The sequence below is a fragment of the Microcaecilia unicolor genome, chromosome 3 (assembly GCF_901765095.1).
Source record: "Microcaecilia unicolor chromosome 3, aMicUni1.1, whole genome shotgun sequence".
Taxonomy (NCBI): Eukaryota; Metazoa; Chordata; class Amphibia; order Gymnophiona; family Siphonopidae; genus Microcaecilia; species Microcaecilia unicolor.
Window position 1 is genome coordinate 506470909 of NC_044033.1, and position 16930 is coordinate 506487838.

General features: G+C 43.6%; 1 protein-coding gene across 1 annotated transcript in view; it reads right to left on the reverse strand.

Annotated features, from left to right (window-relative positions):
• Positions 1 to 15492: 15492 nt before the first annotated feature.
• ORC3 (origin recognition complex subunit 3) overlaps positions 15493 to 16930 on the reverse strand; it is a 131464-nt gene continuing 130026 nt past the window's right edge. Inside the window, exon 20 of the mRNA XM_030195642.1 lies at positions 15493 to 15913. Within this exon, the coding sequence (XP_030051502.1) occupies positions 15808 to 15913 (106 nt within the window). The 3' untranslated portion in view covers positions 15493 to 15807. The remainder of the gene's footprint in view (positions 15914 to 16930) is intronic.

A 16930-nucleotide genomic window follows, 5' to 3' on the forward strand; every position in this document is an offset into this window, starting at 1 on the left:
GTTTTGGGATACCCTGACACCCGTTGTGAGAAGCAGGATATTGAATTGTTAAAAGAACTTGTAGCGGAATAGTTGAGGGTGGGAACGGAGAGGGGGGGGGAGGAGGGAGAAAATATATAAACTTGATGACATTTATATATGTATTGTTTGCATTATTTGATATGATATGTTCAGTGTTATCAATAAAATGATATGGAAAAAAAAAAAGCTTTTTCTGTCCTGATAACAGGTTTGCAGTCCTCACTTAGAGGGCTGGATGTCTGGTTTGATGATCTTTTGTCTGTTTTGATTGCTGATTATTATTTAATTACACCATTTTAGAAAAACTGAAGTCACTGAGTTTTTGGTATTCTCTCCCTCTTCCTCCACACCCCCCCCCCCCCCACCAAAAAAAGGCCAGAGCAGTACAGAACTTAAAAAAAAAATGCTGGTCCCAGAGGGTAGGTGAAGGCCCAAGGTTCCCACTTGCCCATTTCCTCTTTCCCTCACCCATGCCTGAGCATCCTCTCATATGTCCTTAATCCTGTGTCCTTGTGGCTGCAGCTTTGAGCCTTGGGCTGGCTTTGTTTAAAAAAAAAAAAAAAAAAAACATTTTGGCAGGAGCAGTAGCCAGAGCAGCACTTGATGGGGACTCTTGCTGTTTCAGAGAAAGGCCAGATGCAAAATGTGCACACCATTGCTGGACACATTGGGGGGGGGGGGGGGGGGATGAAATGTGCAGATGTATGACCTGAAGGCTTCAGCTGGTGGAGATGGTCAAACGTAGGGGGAAGCCTGTGTGTTTTTCCTGCTCACATAAGGCAACCTTCGTCCACCATTTGGTAATGGCAATAGGGAGAGAGAGCAGGTGAACAGGAACACTAGGTTACAGTGGAGCTGGTAGACCAGCAATTCTTACTTTGCTCATGAGGTCGGGGGCAGAGCATTGCCTCGGTGGCCATGGCTCCCTTGGGTACCTGGCTGTAGGAACTATGGCTGTTTTTTTTTTTGTGCTTATGTGTTGCCTTAAGATGAGAGCTAAGGAAAGGGGCGTTGTGGGGTACCTATCGGTTTTCCCTTCCCCCCACACCTTTGAGACCAGCATTCGGTGCTCTGGCTGCCATGGTTTTCTAGGGCCTCCCTGTCTGAGGACTAGAGGGTTAGGGGGCTTTGAGGATAGATTATGGTGGGTTCTGGCTGCTTCTAGGAGAGAGCCTGGCCCAGCTTTGTTTTCCTGGTATAGCTCTGGGGGCAGTCCTGACTGGATGGGTCTTATAGGGTAAAAGGGAAAAAAGGAAGAACTGTCCTGAGGCATGCCCGCAGTTGAGCTCTGGCCCAGGTGAGGTGTAAGGCCATAAGTCCTGATCAGTATTTTGGAATTGGCAGGCCAGCAGCCACTTTATTGCCCCTTGTGCTGTGATGGTTAGTTGAAGCATGTGGATCCCTTATTGCCAAGGAAATAGGGAAGTTTTTGGAGGCTACATATCTTTACTCAAGTCTTTAGCAGGTGCTCTCACCTACAGGTTGGAGGCCACCTTACCCTCCCCCTTTCCATCCTAAATGAAGAATTGGGGGAGGGGGGAACAGCCAGCTGAACCAGCTGTTCTCCCTACTCAAGTGGGACCTTACACTCTCATAAAGGCTAGTTAAATTGATTGTGAAAAATTGTTGCAGCTTAGGAGTACGCTCTGAAGGTTTCCCATAGGGAAACTGCAAGGTTGTAGCAGAATAAAAGAATATATCTTAATATTCTGGGTGCCTTCAGCAGCACCTTCAAATTCCATCAGGAGCCTTTCAATACCTCAAATCTGGCCCCCCTGAATGGAAATAGCTTCAGGTGGACCTTGGTAATGTTTGGGGTGTCAGTGGATTCCATAGTATTGGGCGGAAGAAAAACTGTTCCTTGGCACTTGGAGACAGTAGTACCTCAGCGGGGAGGCTCTTTAGAAGAGTTGGGAACCCTTACTACTAAGGTGTGATGTCTGTGTAGGTCTTGGATGGGCCTTGAAGTTAGTAATATGTAGGTGGCAAAAGAGCTGGGTGGGCTAGCTGGCAGGGTTCACATCAGGCTCTGCAACTTAAATAATATACTTTTATTTACAATCCAAACTTTTACTGACTTCTGCTCAGTCTGGGTTGAGGCACCAGTTCTTAATTTTACTTTGAACGTCATATTTTGGCTGGAGAAAGAAAATTTTATCTTCACATTACAAATAACTCTCATGCCCTGTGATTGGAGAGCTGGAGCTAAATTTACATCTAATCCCCTCTGCATTAAGTCTTCAAAGAAATTCACATAGAAGTGCTAAGTACAGCCATTTGTTTCTCTTGCTGGAAGCCTTTGTGCTCAGAGGCCTGGTCTGAATTTACAACTTTAAAAAGGTCTATTTTAGATTATTTAAAGCCTTAACCCAGCATTGCCAACTAGTAAGATTGCTGATACATAGGGTGAACTGCAGTGCCCTCTAACCAAAGAGAAGGCAAAAATGCAAGAGGTCAAACATCTACATAACAGTACTTAAAGATCACCTCATTGCCACACCAAAGCTACCTCCAGACCACACTAGGACTGGTGATTTCCAGATCAGTTTCAAAGCAATCCTTGGTGATCTATGATGCCATATATGAATAGCATCTTGGCATCCTAAAAATAAGTGAAAACTAGCTAGATGAAAGTGGGGGTTTAGCACTGGCTAAACTATACCCAACTGGTTTGAACATCTAACATCAACCAAGACCAGGAAGATGGGGTGGAGGGGTAACAGTCAATTTGGAATACAACCAAACTGCATGGAATATTCCATAGCATCCCTCTGGACCGGCCCAGAATGTGACTGATGGGTTGTGTACGCCTTCCAGCAGGTGGAGACAGAAAAAAACTGTGACTTTATGAGCCAATAAGAGCCCTTGGCAACCAGAGAAAGATCCAGTAATCTCAGGCTCCAGCAGGTGGAAGGTGGTGAGCCCTTCAGTCTCAGTCTTTTCTATACTTTTTTCTCTTGATTAGTTTTTAAGTGTTGGTATAATTTTCCTCTGTATCTTAATCTGGCTGCTCATGATTTAAAGAGCACCTCGTAACAACACATTATTTGTGCAAGAACTCCTAGACCTGATTACTCAAGTGACCCTGAATTACCCTAGGCTGGTGATCATGGGAGACGTCATTCTACACATCAAAACCCCAGATACCACCACAGCTGCCTTTCTGGAAACGATGACAGCACTAGGATTTACACAGGTGATCAATTCAACCCACAAAAAGGGTCACTTACTAGACCTGGTATTCTACAAAGGGGTGGATATCCCAGAATTCTGGGATAACAGTATTGAAATAACCCCCCCCCCCCCCATCATGCTCAGACCATTTTCTAATTAAATTCTCCCTAAGTGACCACCTGAAACAAATGACACCTCCCAGAGTTTGGAAGGAGATCAGAGACATAAAAAGCTGACCGCTGAGAATTTCCTAGAGGCCTTGGACTATCCGCATGTAGATGAAAAGACAACAGTGGCAGAACAAGTTGACATCTGGAATACACACCTAGCCAAGACCTTAGAGAAAACAGCACCACTAAAAAAAGGTCTTATGCCCCACTCACAAATGCTCACCTTGGTTTTCTCCAGCACTTTGGATTCTTAAACGCGAAGGACAAAAACTGGGAAGGAGATGGCGCAAATCTCACCTGGATGAAGACAGGCTAAACTGCAGGAAGCACATGGCAAAGTACCACCAAGCCTTAACAGCAACCAAAAACAGTATTTCTCGCAATGCATTGCACAGGCTTCCAATTCAACCAAGCAGCTGTTCAGTATATTAAACAGCCTACTGCAACCCCACAACAAAACCAGCCCGCCCAGTCTAAACTGAACTACAATGCCGTTTACTAAGCTGTGCGGCAATGCAGACACAGCCCATTCAAAGTGAATGGGCTGTCAGCATTATTACGTGTCTTAGTAAACAGGGGCATAAATGTTGAGCACCTGATTCTCAGAGCACAATGTCTGCTTTAGTGGCCCTTTACCAGGGGCAAAATATCTCTGCACAAATAAAACAATGCTAGGTTATCCCTATAACCAGCCCCTTCGAATGACACACTGATTACAGTTTATAACAAATTACTGCTCTATGAAAAGTTATTTCGTTATTATACTTCCTCTAAAAAAGGTTCCAGAGGAGATCCGGGAAATGAAAGACCGGTGAGTCTGACGTTGGTGCCAGGCAAAATGGTAGAGACTATTATAAAGAAAATTACAGAGCACATTCAAAAGCATGGACTAATGGGCCAAAGCCAACATGGATTTAGTGAAGGGAAGTCTTGCCTCACCAATCTACTACATTTCTTTGAAGGGGTGAACAAACATGTGGATAAATGTGAGCCGGTTGATATTGTGTATCTGGATTTTCAGAAGGCATTTGACAAAGTACCTCATGAAAGACTCCAGAGGAAATTGGAGAGTCATGGGATAAAAGGTAGGGTTCTATTGTGGATTAAAAATTGGGTAACAGATAGAAAACAGTAGGGTTAAATGGTCAGTATTCTCAATGGAGAAGGGTAGTTAGTGGGGTTCCCCAGGGGTCTGTGCTGGGACCACTGCTTTTTAACATATTTATACATGACCTAGAGATGGGAGTAACTAGTGAGGTAATTAAATTTGCTGATGACACAAAGTTATTCAAAGTTGTTAAATCGCAGGATTGTGAAAAATTACAAGAGGACCTTACGGGACTGGGTGTCTAGATGGCAGATGACGTTTAATGTGAGCAAGTGCAAAGTGATGCATATGGGAAAGTGGAACCCAAACTATAACTACGTCATGCAAGGTTCCACGTTAGGAGTCACGGATCGAGAAAGGGATCTAGGTGTCATCATTGATGTTACATTGAAATCTTCTGCTCAATGTGCTGCTGCGGCTAGGAAAGCAAATACAATGTTAGGTATTATTAGGAAAGGGATGGAAAACAAAAATGAGGATATTATGCTATTGTATTGCTCCATGGTGCGACCGCAGCTCGAGTATTGTGTTCAATTCTGGTTGCCGCACCTCAAAAAAGATATAGTGGAATTGGAAAAGGTGCAGAGAAGGGCGACAAAGATGATTCAGGGGATGGGATGACTTCCCTATGAGGAAAGGCTGAAGAGGCTGGGGTTCTTCAGATACTTGGAATGCCCTCCCACGGGAGGTGGTGGAGATGAAAACGTTAGCGGAATTCAAGCGTGCGTGGGATAAACATAAAGGAATCCTGTGCAGAAGGAATGGATCCTCAGAAGCTTAGCCGAGATTGGGAGGCGGGGCTGGTGTTTGGGTGGTGGGGCTAGTTCTGGGCAAGACTTCTACGGTCTGTGTCCTGAAAATGGCAGATACAACTCAAGGTAAGGTATACACAAGAAGTAGCACATATGAGTTTATCTTGTTGGGCAGACTAGATGGACCGTGCAAGTCTTTTTCTGCCGTCATCTACTATGTTACTATATATGTAAGATGAATGGAATGGGTTGATGTGGAGCGTCTGTTCACGCTTTCCAAAAATACTAGGACAAGGGGGCATGCGATGAAGCTGCAGTGTAGTAAATTTAAAATGAATTGGAGGAAGTTTTTCTTCACTCAACGCATGGTTAGACTCTGGAATTCATTACCTGATAAGGTGGTTGGGACGGTTGGCTTAGCAGAGTTTAAAAAATGGTTACACGGCTTCCTGGAGGAAAAGGACATAGAATGTTATTGAATGGATGTAGGAATAATCCACAATTTCTGGGATGGGCGGGACAAAATGCTTGTTCTTTTGGCCGCTGTCGGAGACAGGGTGCTGGTCTCCATAGACGCTTGGTCTGTCCCAGCATGGCGATGCTTATGTCTTATCCATATGCTGCAGAAGCTGGCATGTTTGAAAATATAAGTGGGATCAAGTAAAAAATGCTACCAGCAATAAAGAAGAACATTGATGCAGCAGCTCATTCCTTTGTTTTGAGTCTATGGGGAGACACTGACCTTATTGGCTTCAACTTTTGATGTTATCCCGTCTCCTGTTTAATTCAGCCTCCTTGCATTGGTGGCTTGGCGCAGCTGCTGGACCAGACCCACCCCCCAGTATCAGTTCCTGTTCTGGGGCAGAGCCGGCAGCCTGCACCAATAGAGAGACTAGCAGCAGCTTGGGTGAAAGCGGGAGGGAGGGAAGCAGCAGCAGCGGTGGCTTGGGGGGGGGGGGGGGGCAGAGAAGCAGCAGCAGCTTTGGCTTGAGTGAGAGCAGGAGGGAGGTTAGGAAGTCTCGATTTCGACAAATCAATGTGAATCGTGAATTGGAGAGCACTAGGTGGCAGTAGTCCACTTGACGTCAGCCTTTGAGGAGATTTGCAAGGCTGCAACGTGGTCTTCAGTCCACACATTCACATCCCACTCTTGTCAGGATCAGGATAGCTGACGCGACAGTCATTTTGGACAGGCAGTTATTCAGCATCTGTTCAGTGTTGAGAATCCAACTCCACCTTCCTAGGCTCTGTTTTATTCTGTACCGGACTGCACCTCCACAGCTACTATGTATGTAGTTTCAGCTTGATTGAAGGTTCATCGCGATGTTTCAAGACTCAATTATCCTAGCTTTCTTGTTTTCTGTGAATTCCCCAATGTGAGAACAGAAAGGCCTGCTTGTCCTCAGAGAAATCAAAGAGACTTATCCATAGTTGGTGTTCTTCATCAACAGCAGGCTGACTATTCTCACATACCCTCCCACTGCCCCTAGGAATATTTAAGCTCTGGAACTCTTTGCCAGAGGGGGTGGTAACAGTTGTTAGCGTATCTGGGTTTAAAAAAGGTTTGGACAAATTCCAGGAGGAAAAGTCCATAGTCTACTATTGAGACAAACATGGGAAGCAAATGCTTGCCCTGGGTGTTGTAGTATAGAGTGTTGCCACAATTTGGGTTTCTGCCAGGTACTTGTGATCTGGCTTGGCCACTGTTTGGAAAACAGGATACTGGGCTAGATGGACCATGTTGTCTTTAGGCTTCTTGCTTTTTCACCTGGCTGGAGGATCTGCGCTTATGTGTCAGAGGGGAAGGTACCAGCGCATGTGCAGTAGGGCACTACTAGAAACTTCTACACTTTAAGCTAGTCAGTATCCACACCAGGCTTTGTCAGGATGATGTCACCCAGATGTCAGAATATCCTCAAAGAATACCAGCTATAGGTATCTTTGCTTTACTTCCCCATGCTCAGTAGGCAGTGCTCCAACCCCCATGGCAGCTCAGAGTTGGTGTTAAAGTTTGTCAGGGCATTGGGAAGGAACAGGGAGACCCTTCAGCATGCATTTCCATGCACCTCCAGGTGCCCCCCTACCCCACATATAAGGGGCTGGAGGTCCAGTGGACCCATCCAGCCAGACACAGGGCCTGGAGTGGATCCCTTCCCACCCACCAAAACTATGCTGGACTAGGGGGACCCTCAGCATGGCCCCCCTCCCCTCATACCTTAAAGGAGGAGGGACTAACACTCCCCCCCTCCTCTCTAGGTGACACCTCAAAATGGCAGCACCCTACCCTACTCGGTGTATCCTGGGACGTGGTGAATGGGGTTTAACTTCCATATAAAGAAGAAACGCCTTTCGGCTTAAGCCCTGCCCACTGCATCCCAGGATGCACCAGGCACGGTGCTGCTATTTTGAGGTGGCCCTCAGAGAGGAGGGAGGGAGTTTTAGTCTCTAGTACTACTACTTTAAGGTATTTGGGGAGGGGGTCATACTGGACCACCAGGCTCTCTTCTAATGGTGGGAGGGGGGCCTGGAGGTCCACCCCACCACTGGGGCTTTAGGTTTGACAGGTTCTGGAGAAAAGCCCACACCTGTCAAACTTCTTCTGCAGGAGGATTGTGGCAGAGCGCATCCCCACTCCTAATCAGCCCACCAAAGTCCCCTATGATCAATGCTAATAATGAGGTGCCTATATTTGCATATTCTTAACTTTGCTTATAAGGTTGTCTTTCCCTGCACTGTTCCAGTAGTAATTTTACAGTGCTGTTCGGGAACAGTGTTGGGAACTAACCATTAGCATCACAAAGTCTTCTCACAATATGTCTTTGGGACTGGGGGGAACTCAGCCCTGCCTTATTTCTGTTTGTGCTTCCTTGGTGATTCACACTGCAATCCCTGTGCCTCTAGGGCCTTTTGAACTTTTTTCTTTAATCAGTTACTGAGGTTTGATTGATAAATACTGTGTTATATCAGCTGTCTGAAAGGAGCACTCTTGTAAAGGCTTCTTTCTCTAGTAAATAATTTTATCTACATATTTAAAGTATGAACCTACCTTTTTTTCCTGTTTGTATTGATAGAGATTCCCAACACTGAAGAAATTATATTATAAGGCACTAAGGAAAGGGCAGGCAGAGGCCAAAGAATTCCCCAATACTGAAAGCTTCCTGGGCAGGGCCTGGCCTAGTCTAGCAGGGTTTAAGGAAAGAAAATTAACATGTATGAATTCATGCTGCTAGACCAGTCCACAGACCAACAAGGTGTACAAAAGCAATACCTCACTGGCCAGAGAAGGCGAAAGCCTGAATCACAGCTCTACAGTTTCTGGCCAAACATCAACCTTGTAGTGTTTGACAAAGAAATGCAAGCAACAACCAAGTCACTGCCCTGCAAATGTCACAAGATGAGCCTAGTACATAGGATGTACTGAAAACCTGACTTGCTGGGGTGCCTCCAAGACCAGCTTTGGGAGCCACTGGCTAAAGCAAACAGGGTAAGAACCAAAGCTGCTGCTATCAAGCCTCAAGGACATAATTTTTTTTTTTAATCCTCTCACATTGTTATACTTTATATTTTTCTTTTTAGAAAAGTAAATTAAAGGTCACTACTACTCAAGTCTATAACGTTACTAGACATACACAGCCTTGTACGTATATGCAGCTAGCTGAACAGAAAATGCAAGATTGAGAAAACTGTATTGGCCTGAGCTCATGTGTCTCAACAACATGTCTCTTGTACATGTCAATACTGGTCTGTCAGTACTGAAACTTCCTTTAATTATTCAAAGCTACACAAGCACTTCTCCTTAAATAATGCCATTTCTTCTTAATACTTCCGTAATTCTAGGCCCAAATAGCCTCTATGTGAGAATTCACCAGATACATCTGTAATTAGCGGAAGCCTCTCCCAGAGTACTAGCATTATAGGACTTATGTTTTGTTTTTTTAATGGTAAATATTTTGGAAGAATGCGTCTTAAATAGGTTTTACTTGGCTTAAACTATTCACAGTATCTCTCCAGTTGCCTTTAAATAGGCCTCTGGTTAGTTACAATATAATTTCCATAAAGTTGACCACTTTTGAACTAGTATTCATAAAATTCCAATGGACTCTTGTCAACTGCTTTAACAGCAGAAAAACACTATTTGCTCAACACTTACTGTTCAAGAAATACCAAAGATAAATTAAAATTTTCAGTCTTTCCTTCTTTTATACTTCCACCATGCATATGTGCAGAATATTAAAAAACAAACTGTTCACTTACCTTCAATATACTAACTGAACTCACAAAACCAAAAGAAAAAAAAATCACACCTTAATCTCCAACCAACCCTGCTTATTCCCCAAAGTCCATAATTATCATGAGGTACCACTGTAATCTCCCACCTCTGGCATAATGTAAAACTTTTACTGCCACAGTAAACATCATGAGTTAAGCTTACAAATTTTCCCATGGGAAATTACAGACAAAAGAAATAATCTCTTTGGTACTTATTCTTACAATGTACTACTACAATTTATTAAATGAGAACAAGTATTTACTTCAGTATGGCAACTACATGCATTAATAGAGGAAAAGACAAAATTGAATATAAACAGCTGTGACCGGGAGACAAAAGAAATAGAAATTTTGCAAAAGGAAGAGCTATAAATATCCAGCATGGTAATACAACACTCTCCTTGCTACACAGGTATAAAATTTTGTACCAAGTTTTAAGTAATAGAGCATGATTGTTTTTGAAGTTTTTACAAAGACCTGCTGAAGACAACTTCCGACATTTAGCTTTCTTACTGCACCTGGCCAGCTGTTTCAGCTAAAAATTCTCCACATTTTGACTAGCTCAGTTTAAGGCAGCATTGCAAATTTTGCCAGCTTGTACTGAAAAATCAGACCCTTTAAATAAAAAGTGATCCATTCCGACTGTACCATCAAAAATGAAAAAGTTCAATGAACACACATAGCAAAGGAGTTTAAGGAATAGTTTTTCTTAGCATATAAAGTCTCTGTTACAGTTGCATAGGCTATTTTTTTCATCCTGATCTGGAATGCAGTACTCAAGCTTGGCGAGCGGCAACTGAGGAGAGAGAGCTTATGTTTATTTATATATAATGCTAATGGTGCATAAGATCATTCAACAGCTGTAGTGGCAAAGGACTCCTGATGCAGGCCAGGTGGCCTAAACACAGGCCCGTGTCATGTTGTGCCTAATTTTGATTAAAGCTGTGACAGCACCGTTACTGATTTTGTGTGGTTTCCGTAGTCTCCTTCACTGTGTTTGATCATCTGTGTTGGTTTGCAAGGATTTCTTCTTGTTTTGCTGTCTACAGTGGCATAGGTTAGCATTTAAGGGGGCTATTTTACAGTTAAAGTATCAGTATAAAGCACAGCTAATAGGCACAAGAAGCCTCAGTTTAGAAGCCAGAAGCTGTAAAAGAATTAATTGAATCGCTAGAGTGGAGGAGTGGCCTAGTGGTTAGGGTGGTGGCCTCTGGTCCTGGGGAACTGAGTTCGATTCCCACTCCAGGCATAGGCAGCTCCTTGTGACTCTGGGCAAGTCACTTAACCCTCCATTGCCCCAGGTACAAATAAGTACCTGTATATGTAAGCCGCATTGAGCCTGCCATGAGTGGGAAAGCGCGGTGCACAAATGTAACAAAAAAAAAAAAAAAACCTGAGGGGTAAAAGGGACACTCAGGGAAGACAAGGCCATAGGGGAGAGATTAAATGAATTCTTTGCTTCACTTATCACCGAGGAAGATGGGGAAGAGATACCAGTGCCAGAAGTGGTATTCCACGCTGATGCGTCAGAGAAACTGAAACAAATCTCTGTAAACCTGGAAGATGTAATGGGACAATTTGACAAATTTGAAGAGTAGAAAATGGCCTGTGTGATAGGAAATGTTATCCTTCGTATAAACTATAGACATATATGACACTATAACTCTTTAGTGCAAGTTAATGTACAGTCGTGAGGGTAATTACATACTCTTTTATCTATAGGTCCGAATCCTAATGTCCTAATACAAAACAGAACTGACACAGCATCCTACAGATATTATAAAAATAGCATATGGTTTATTTACATAGCAGCATAAACAGTGAAAGAAATGCAAGAACAATGATATGGTCTTATCTATAGTCAGACACGCAAACGTGCACACACGGAACCCTAAGAGAAGCTTCTAGTTCAGCCAGTGCTTAACCCAAGAACAATGACAGCACTTATATAACCTGAAGACTGCTCAGATGACCAGTAGGTGGCAAGAGTCTTGGCAGGTAGGAAAGGTGTTCCTCAGATAGGTCAGTTGGCGGAGCAGGGGCAGCACTTCAGATCAGACGGAATGCAGGGAGCCTTTTTCTCAGGTTTACAGCTGGATTGGTGACGTGCCCACAACACTGTCCCACTGGCACCATGTTGAAGGGCTTTTTAACCATGAGATCATTATTCAAGTAAACAAGGTGCTTTTTTTTGGATGTAAAGGAGCCTCGATGTCTGCAACCAGTGGTCTGTGAATTCCCCTTTCAGGTGATGTGATATGGTTGTTATTCTCGTCATCCAACGGCAGTAGAGTTGTTCTGACCCCGAGGTCACTGTTCCAGTTGATGCTCTTATTGCTCTGTTCTGAAGCCTTGGCCATATTTATCTGGGTCCCTCTATGTGCAAGCTAAGGCCTATGAAGCAAGAGGCCTTGGCAGTAAAAGATGAAGTTAGCCAAAGTCTGTATTTTAAGATCAGGTATTAATTCTATATAACTTTGTTATATAGTGGTATGTAGTGCTACATAAACTGCCCTACTGCCTTTTGCTCCTATACTTGGACTGGATGGTAAACCAAGAAGATTTTGAAATATTAAACTTGGAACGCCAAATGTTGCAAACCTACCATATAACACTAGAACTAATTCCTATAATTCAAACGTGAACCCTACCTAAAAATAGGCACAACTACAATTACGTAGGGGGCCTAGAAAGGGGATGGGATTTGATATACTGCCTTTCTGTGGTCACAAAGTGGTTTACATATTATATACAGGTTATTTTGTATCTGGGGCAATGGAGGGTTAAGTAGCTTGTCCAGAGTCACAAGGAGCTGCAGTGGGAATCAAACCCAGTTCCCAGGTACCTACACTAACCACTAGGCTGCTGCTCCTCCAACACCCATACATCTACTACTGGTAAAACACAAGTGGGACTGCTACAGAGTTTTATGTAAAAACTACATGCAAAACCCTCAACAAACACAGAAGAAGGGGTCACAAATTAGAAATAAGGCAAACACTGAATTGGAAACTCCAAGTAGTCAAATTAGGCATGTACCACAACATGGAAGAAATAAAAATAGAAATGCATTTTTGCTTATATTGAATAAAATACAAAGACATCTGTGATGCACATTTCCCAAAGCTCATATATTATTTTTTTCTATCTTTGTTTAGGCGTTTTATTTTTTTCAAGCTTATTGGTCCCAATTTATCTCTTCTGCTCTCTTTCTGGTGGGAGTTGTCGATTCTCTACTTTCCTCCTCTTCCATTCTCTCGCTTTATCCACTGCTGATATATTTTCTGTCTGCCTTACTCCAATTTCACCCTCTCACTTTTCAGTCCTCCATCTACATTTCAATCAGCTTTCCATCTCCTCCTTTCACCACCCATTTCTCTTCTAGTCACCTGTTCCTTTCTCTTTCACTCAGTCCCTATTACTAGACTTCTTCCCTTTGTACTCACCATCCCCTTTTCCTTGACAACCCCCATGGTCTCTCCTACATGGTTCCACTATGCCCAGCAGCTATCTCCCTGTCCCCTCCCACACCTGTAGCCCAACAATTCTCTGCCCCTTCTCCCTCTGCGCAAAAGTGCACCTTCCAGGTTCAATGGCTGGGAGGGAACAGTGGCAGCAGGAGACATGGATACACTAACCCCTAGGCCAGTGTTTCCCAAGTCCAGTCCTGGAGTACCCCATGCCAGTCAAGATTTGCATATAATGGAGGCAGTATATGCAAATCAAGTTTATGCATATTCATTGTGGATATCCTGAAAACCTGCCCCAGGCCAGTGGTTCCCAAACCTGGTCCTGGAGGCACCCCAGCCAGTCAGGTCTTTAGTACATCCACAATAAATATTCATGAGATTTGCATGCAGTGGAGGCAGTGCATGCAAATCTCTCTCATGAATATTCATTTGGGATATCTTGAAAAACCAGACTGGCTGGGGTGCCTGCAGGACCAGGTTTGGGAACCACTGGCCTAGGCAATGCTCCTTACCAGATTGCGAAGGCAACAAACTATACTTAATAGGCTTTCACTTCTGGTGGTTCTGCACACCAGAAGTGAAAGCCTGCTGCAAAGCATGGTTTTTTGCTGGCAACCCGGAGAAGGAGCGTGCTGTCTGGGTTAGTGGAGCTACGGCTGGTCTAGGTTTCCTGCTGCTGCTCTCCCCTCTAACACACCTGGTGTTCAACACAGCAGTTGAGAATCATTGTGCTAAGAGGATGAACAGTGTTAGTCTTATCCGTAGCCATTCAATTGCAGTGGGTGGTTAACAGGCATAGGGAGGAGATAGAGGATCACTGGGAATGAGAGGACTGGAATCAGGTTGCAACTGGTGTACGTAAAAGCTCTACTTCAGTAAATTATAGATCAACAATATTGTTGTTTTTTTTTACAACTTTTTTTTTTTTTTTGGTTACATTTGTACCCCGCGCTTTCCCACTCATGGCAGGCTCAATGCGGCTTACATGGGGCAATGGAGGGTTAAGTGACTTGCCCAGAGTCACAAGGAGCTGCCTGTGCCTGAAGTGGGAATCGAACTCAGTTCCTCAGGACCAAAGTCCACCACCCTAACCACTAGGCCACTCCTCCACTGTTGCTACTATTTGAGATTCTACATGGAATGTTGCTATTCCACTAGAAGTCGGCCCTTGCAGATCACCAATGTGGCCGCGCAGGCTTCTGCTTCTGTGAGTCTGACGTCCTGCAACAGAAGCCTGCGCAGCCTTCTACATGGAATGTTGCTAGTGGAATAGCAACATTCCACGTAGAATCTCCAATAGTAGCAACATTCCCTGTAGAATCTCCAATAGTAGCAACATTCCATGTAGAATCTCCAATAGTATCTATTTTATTTTTGTTACATTTGTACCCTGCGCTTTCCCACTCATGGCAGGCTCAATGCGGCTTACATGGGGCAATGGAGGGTTAAGTGACTTGCCCAGAGTCACAAGGAGCTGCCTGTGCCTGAAGTGGGAATCCAACTCAGTTCCTCAGGACCAAAGTCCACCACCCTAACCACTAGGCCACTCCTCCACTCCTGAGTCTGCTGCAACTGCACGCTGTGCTGGTCTTTGGGTCAGAGTAGTATTGGTGAGGGCGGGGACGGGCATGGTGTTAAACTCAAACAAGGGGTTGCCATGCTAGAGGGCTCTCAGGTCTACATGTTCTCCTTTATACTGGAGGATACGGGGTTAGAAAGGGAGTGATATTTTGTAGGACAGGTGATTCTGCCTAGGTAGAAACATACAGAGCTGCCTTCCATACAGGTGGAACTGTCAGAAGTTGGGTTTGTCTTGGAAATGGAGATGCTGGCAGGTGGGTGAAGATGAGAAGAGGAAGCAAAATGGAGATCAGTATTGGAAAGGAAGTGTGTGTGTGTGGTCAGGTGGGGGGAGCGGGGGGCTTGTTATATTGAAGTTGGTTAGGATGGCATTCTTACTTATAGGGGGGGGGGGGAGCAGGCAGGAGTGGTGCATATTGTTGTTGCAGATGGTACTTTGCTGTGATTTGCAATGCCAATAAAAATATGAATTAGGAAAAAAAAACATACACAATATTCATCAGCCAGGTAGGAGTCCAAACTGGAAAAGTTACAAAATTAATGTACAACAATTTGTGCTCTAACATAAGACCTGGTTTTGACCAGTTATGTTACTCTGCTATTTGAATGTGTGATCCCATGTTATTACAAAAAAATTCTGTTTTTAGATCATCATAAAAAATGCATTTTTTGGAATGTGCTATAAATTAGTTTTAAATAAGCCACATTTCACAGACTTGTTCTATTTTTCTCCCCTATTATGCATATGAATTTCATGCTTTTTTTTTTCCATCTGCATATTTTTATTGTCTTGATGGAACAGCTTCCTCCACAATCTCCATTTCAGTTTTCAGGCTATCCAGACTAAAGACTTTATACACATTCCTTGTTGATATCCTAAAAACCCACATAGCAATTAACCAAACTTTAAAAGCCAGTCAAAAACAAACCACAACACAGAAGCCTTAATTTATTAGAAAAAAATATTTAAGTTTTACAATACAGTATATACATGCTAATTTATCCTACCTTACCCACCTCTTATTTTGGTGGTACCTGATTTATACTTGGTTGCTCTGGAACATTAGTAAACAAATGCAAAGTCAGCTAAGGCAACTGGCTACTTTAAGCTGATGCACCAAAGGTCCAGGTGGGCAACATATTTTGATGCAGTCTAGTCTCAGTGATCCTAATTAGAGATAAAAGAGTGACTAGTGAATGGGCCCATCAGTACACAGTAAAAATTCACAGCAAGTGATATCTTGATTTCTAGGTTGGCCAGTTTAACAGCCTCCCCACGTCAGCCGTGCCACGTGATCTGTCTTCAGCTTGGTAGGTTTTATGAATCCAAGCAGCTCCAGCTCTGACACAGCTCTAATAAAACGAGCACTAGCAGCAATGGTAAAGGAAAAAAAATAAATAAAAGACTTTCCTTTTGTAAGTGATTGATTGATTGGTGAGAGAGGGTAGGTTGTTATTTAATCTTTCAGGCAGTTTCACAGTATCCAAAGAAAGAAAATGTGTTAATCAGCTGAACCTAATCATCATTTAAATGTGGTAACATAGTAAATGACGGCAGAAAAAGACCTGCACGGTCCATCCAGTCTGCCCAACAAGATAAACTCATATGTGCTACTTTTTGTGTATACCTTACCTTGATTTGTACCTGTCCTTTTCCGGGCACAGACCGTGTAAGTCTGCCCAGCACTGTCCCCGCCTCCCACCACCGGCTCTGGCACAGACCGTATAAGTCTGCCCAGCACTAGCCCCGCCTCCCGCTCTGCCACCCAATCTCGGCTAAGCTCCTTAGGATCCATTCCTTCTGAATAGGATTCCTTTATGTCTATCCCACGTGTATTTGAATTCTGTTACCGTTTTCATTTCCACCACCTCCCGCGGGAGGGCATTCCAAGCATCCACCACTCCGTGAAGAAATACTTCCTGACATTTTTCTTGAGTCTGCCCCCCTTCAATCTCGTTCTACCGCCTTCGCACCTCCGGAAAAGGTTCGTTTGCGGATTAATACTTTTCAAATATTTGAACGTCTGTATCATATCACCCCTGTTTCTCCTTTCTTCCAGATTATACATGTTCAGGTCATCAAGTCTCTCCTCATACGTCTTGTAACGCAAATCCCTTACCATTCTCGTAGCTTTTCTTTGCACCGCTTCAATTCTTTTTACATCCTTCGCAAGGTACGGCCTCCAAAACTGAACTGATGACTGAGTAACTAAGGGGGCAGTTACATTTTCACATGGGTGATACGGCTATTGGCTAACTTTGTTCCTTAAATAAATGCATAATAATTTAAAATGTGTTATGTGTTTATTCAAGTTCCCTTTGTCAAATATTACATTTTGTTTAAAGACCAGAAACCATTCAGTATGACAAGTATACAATAACAGG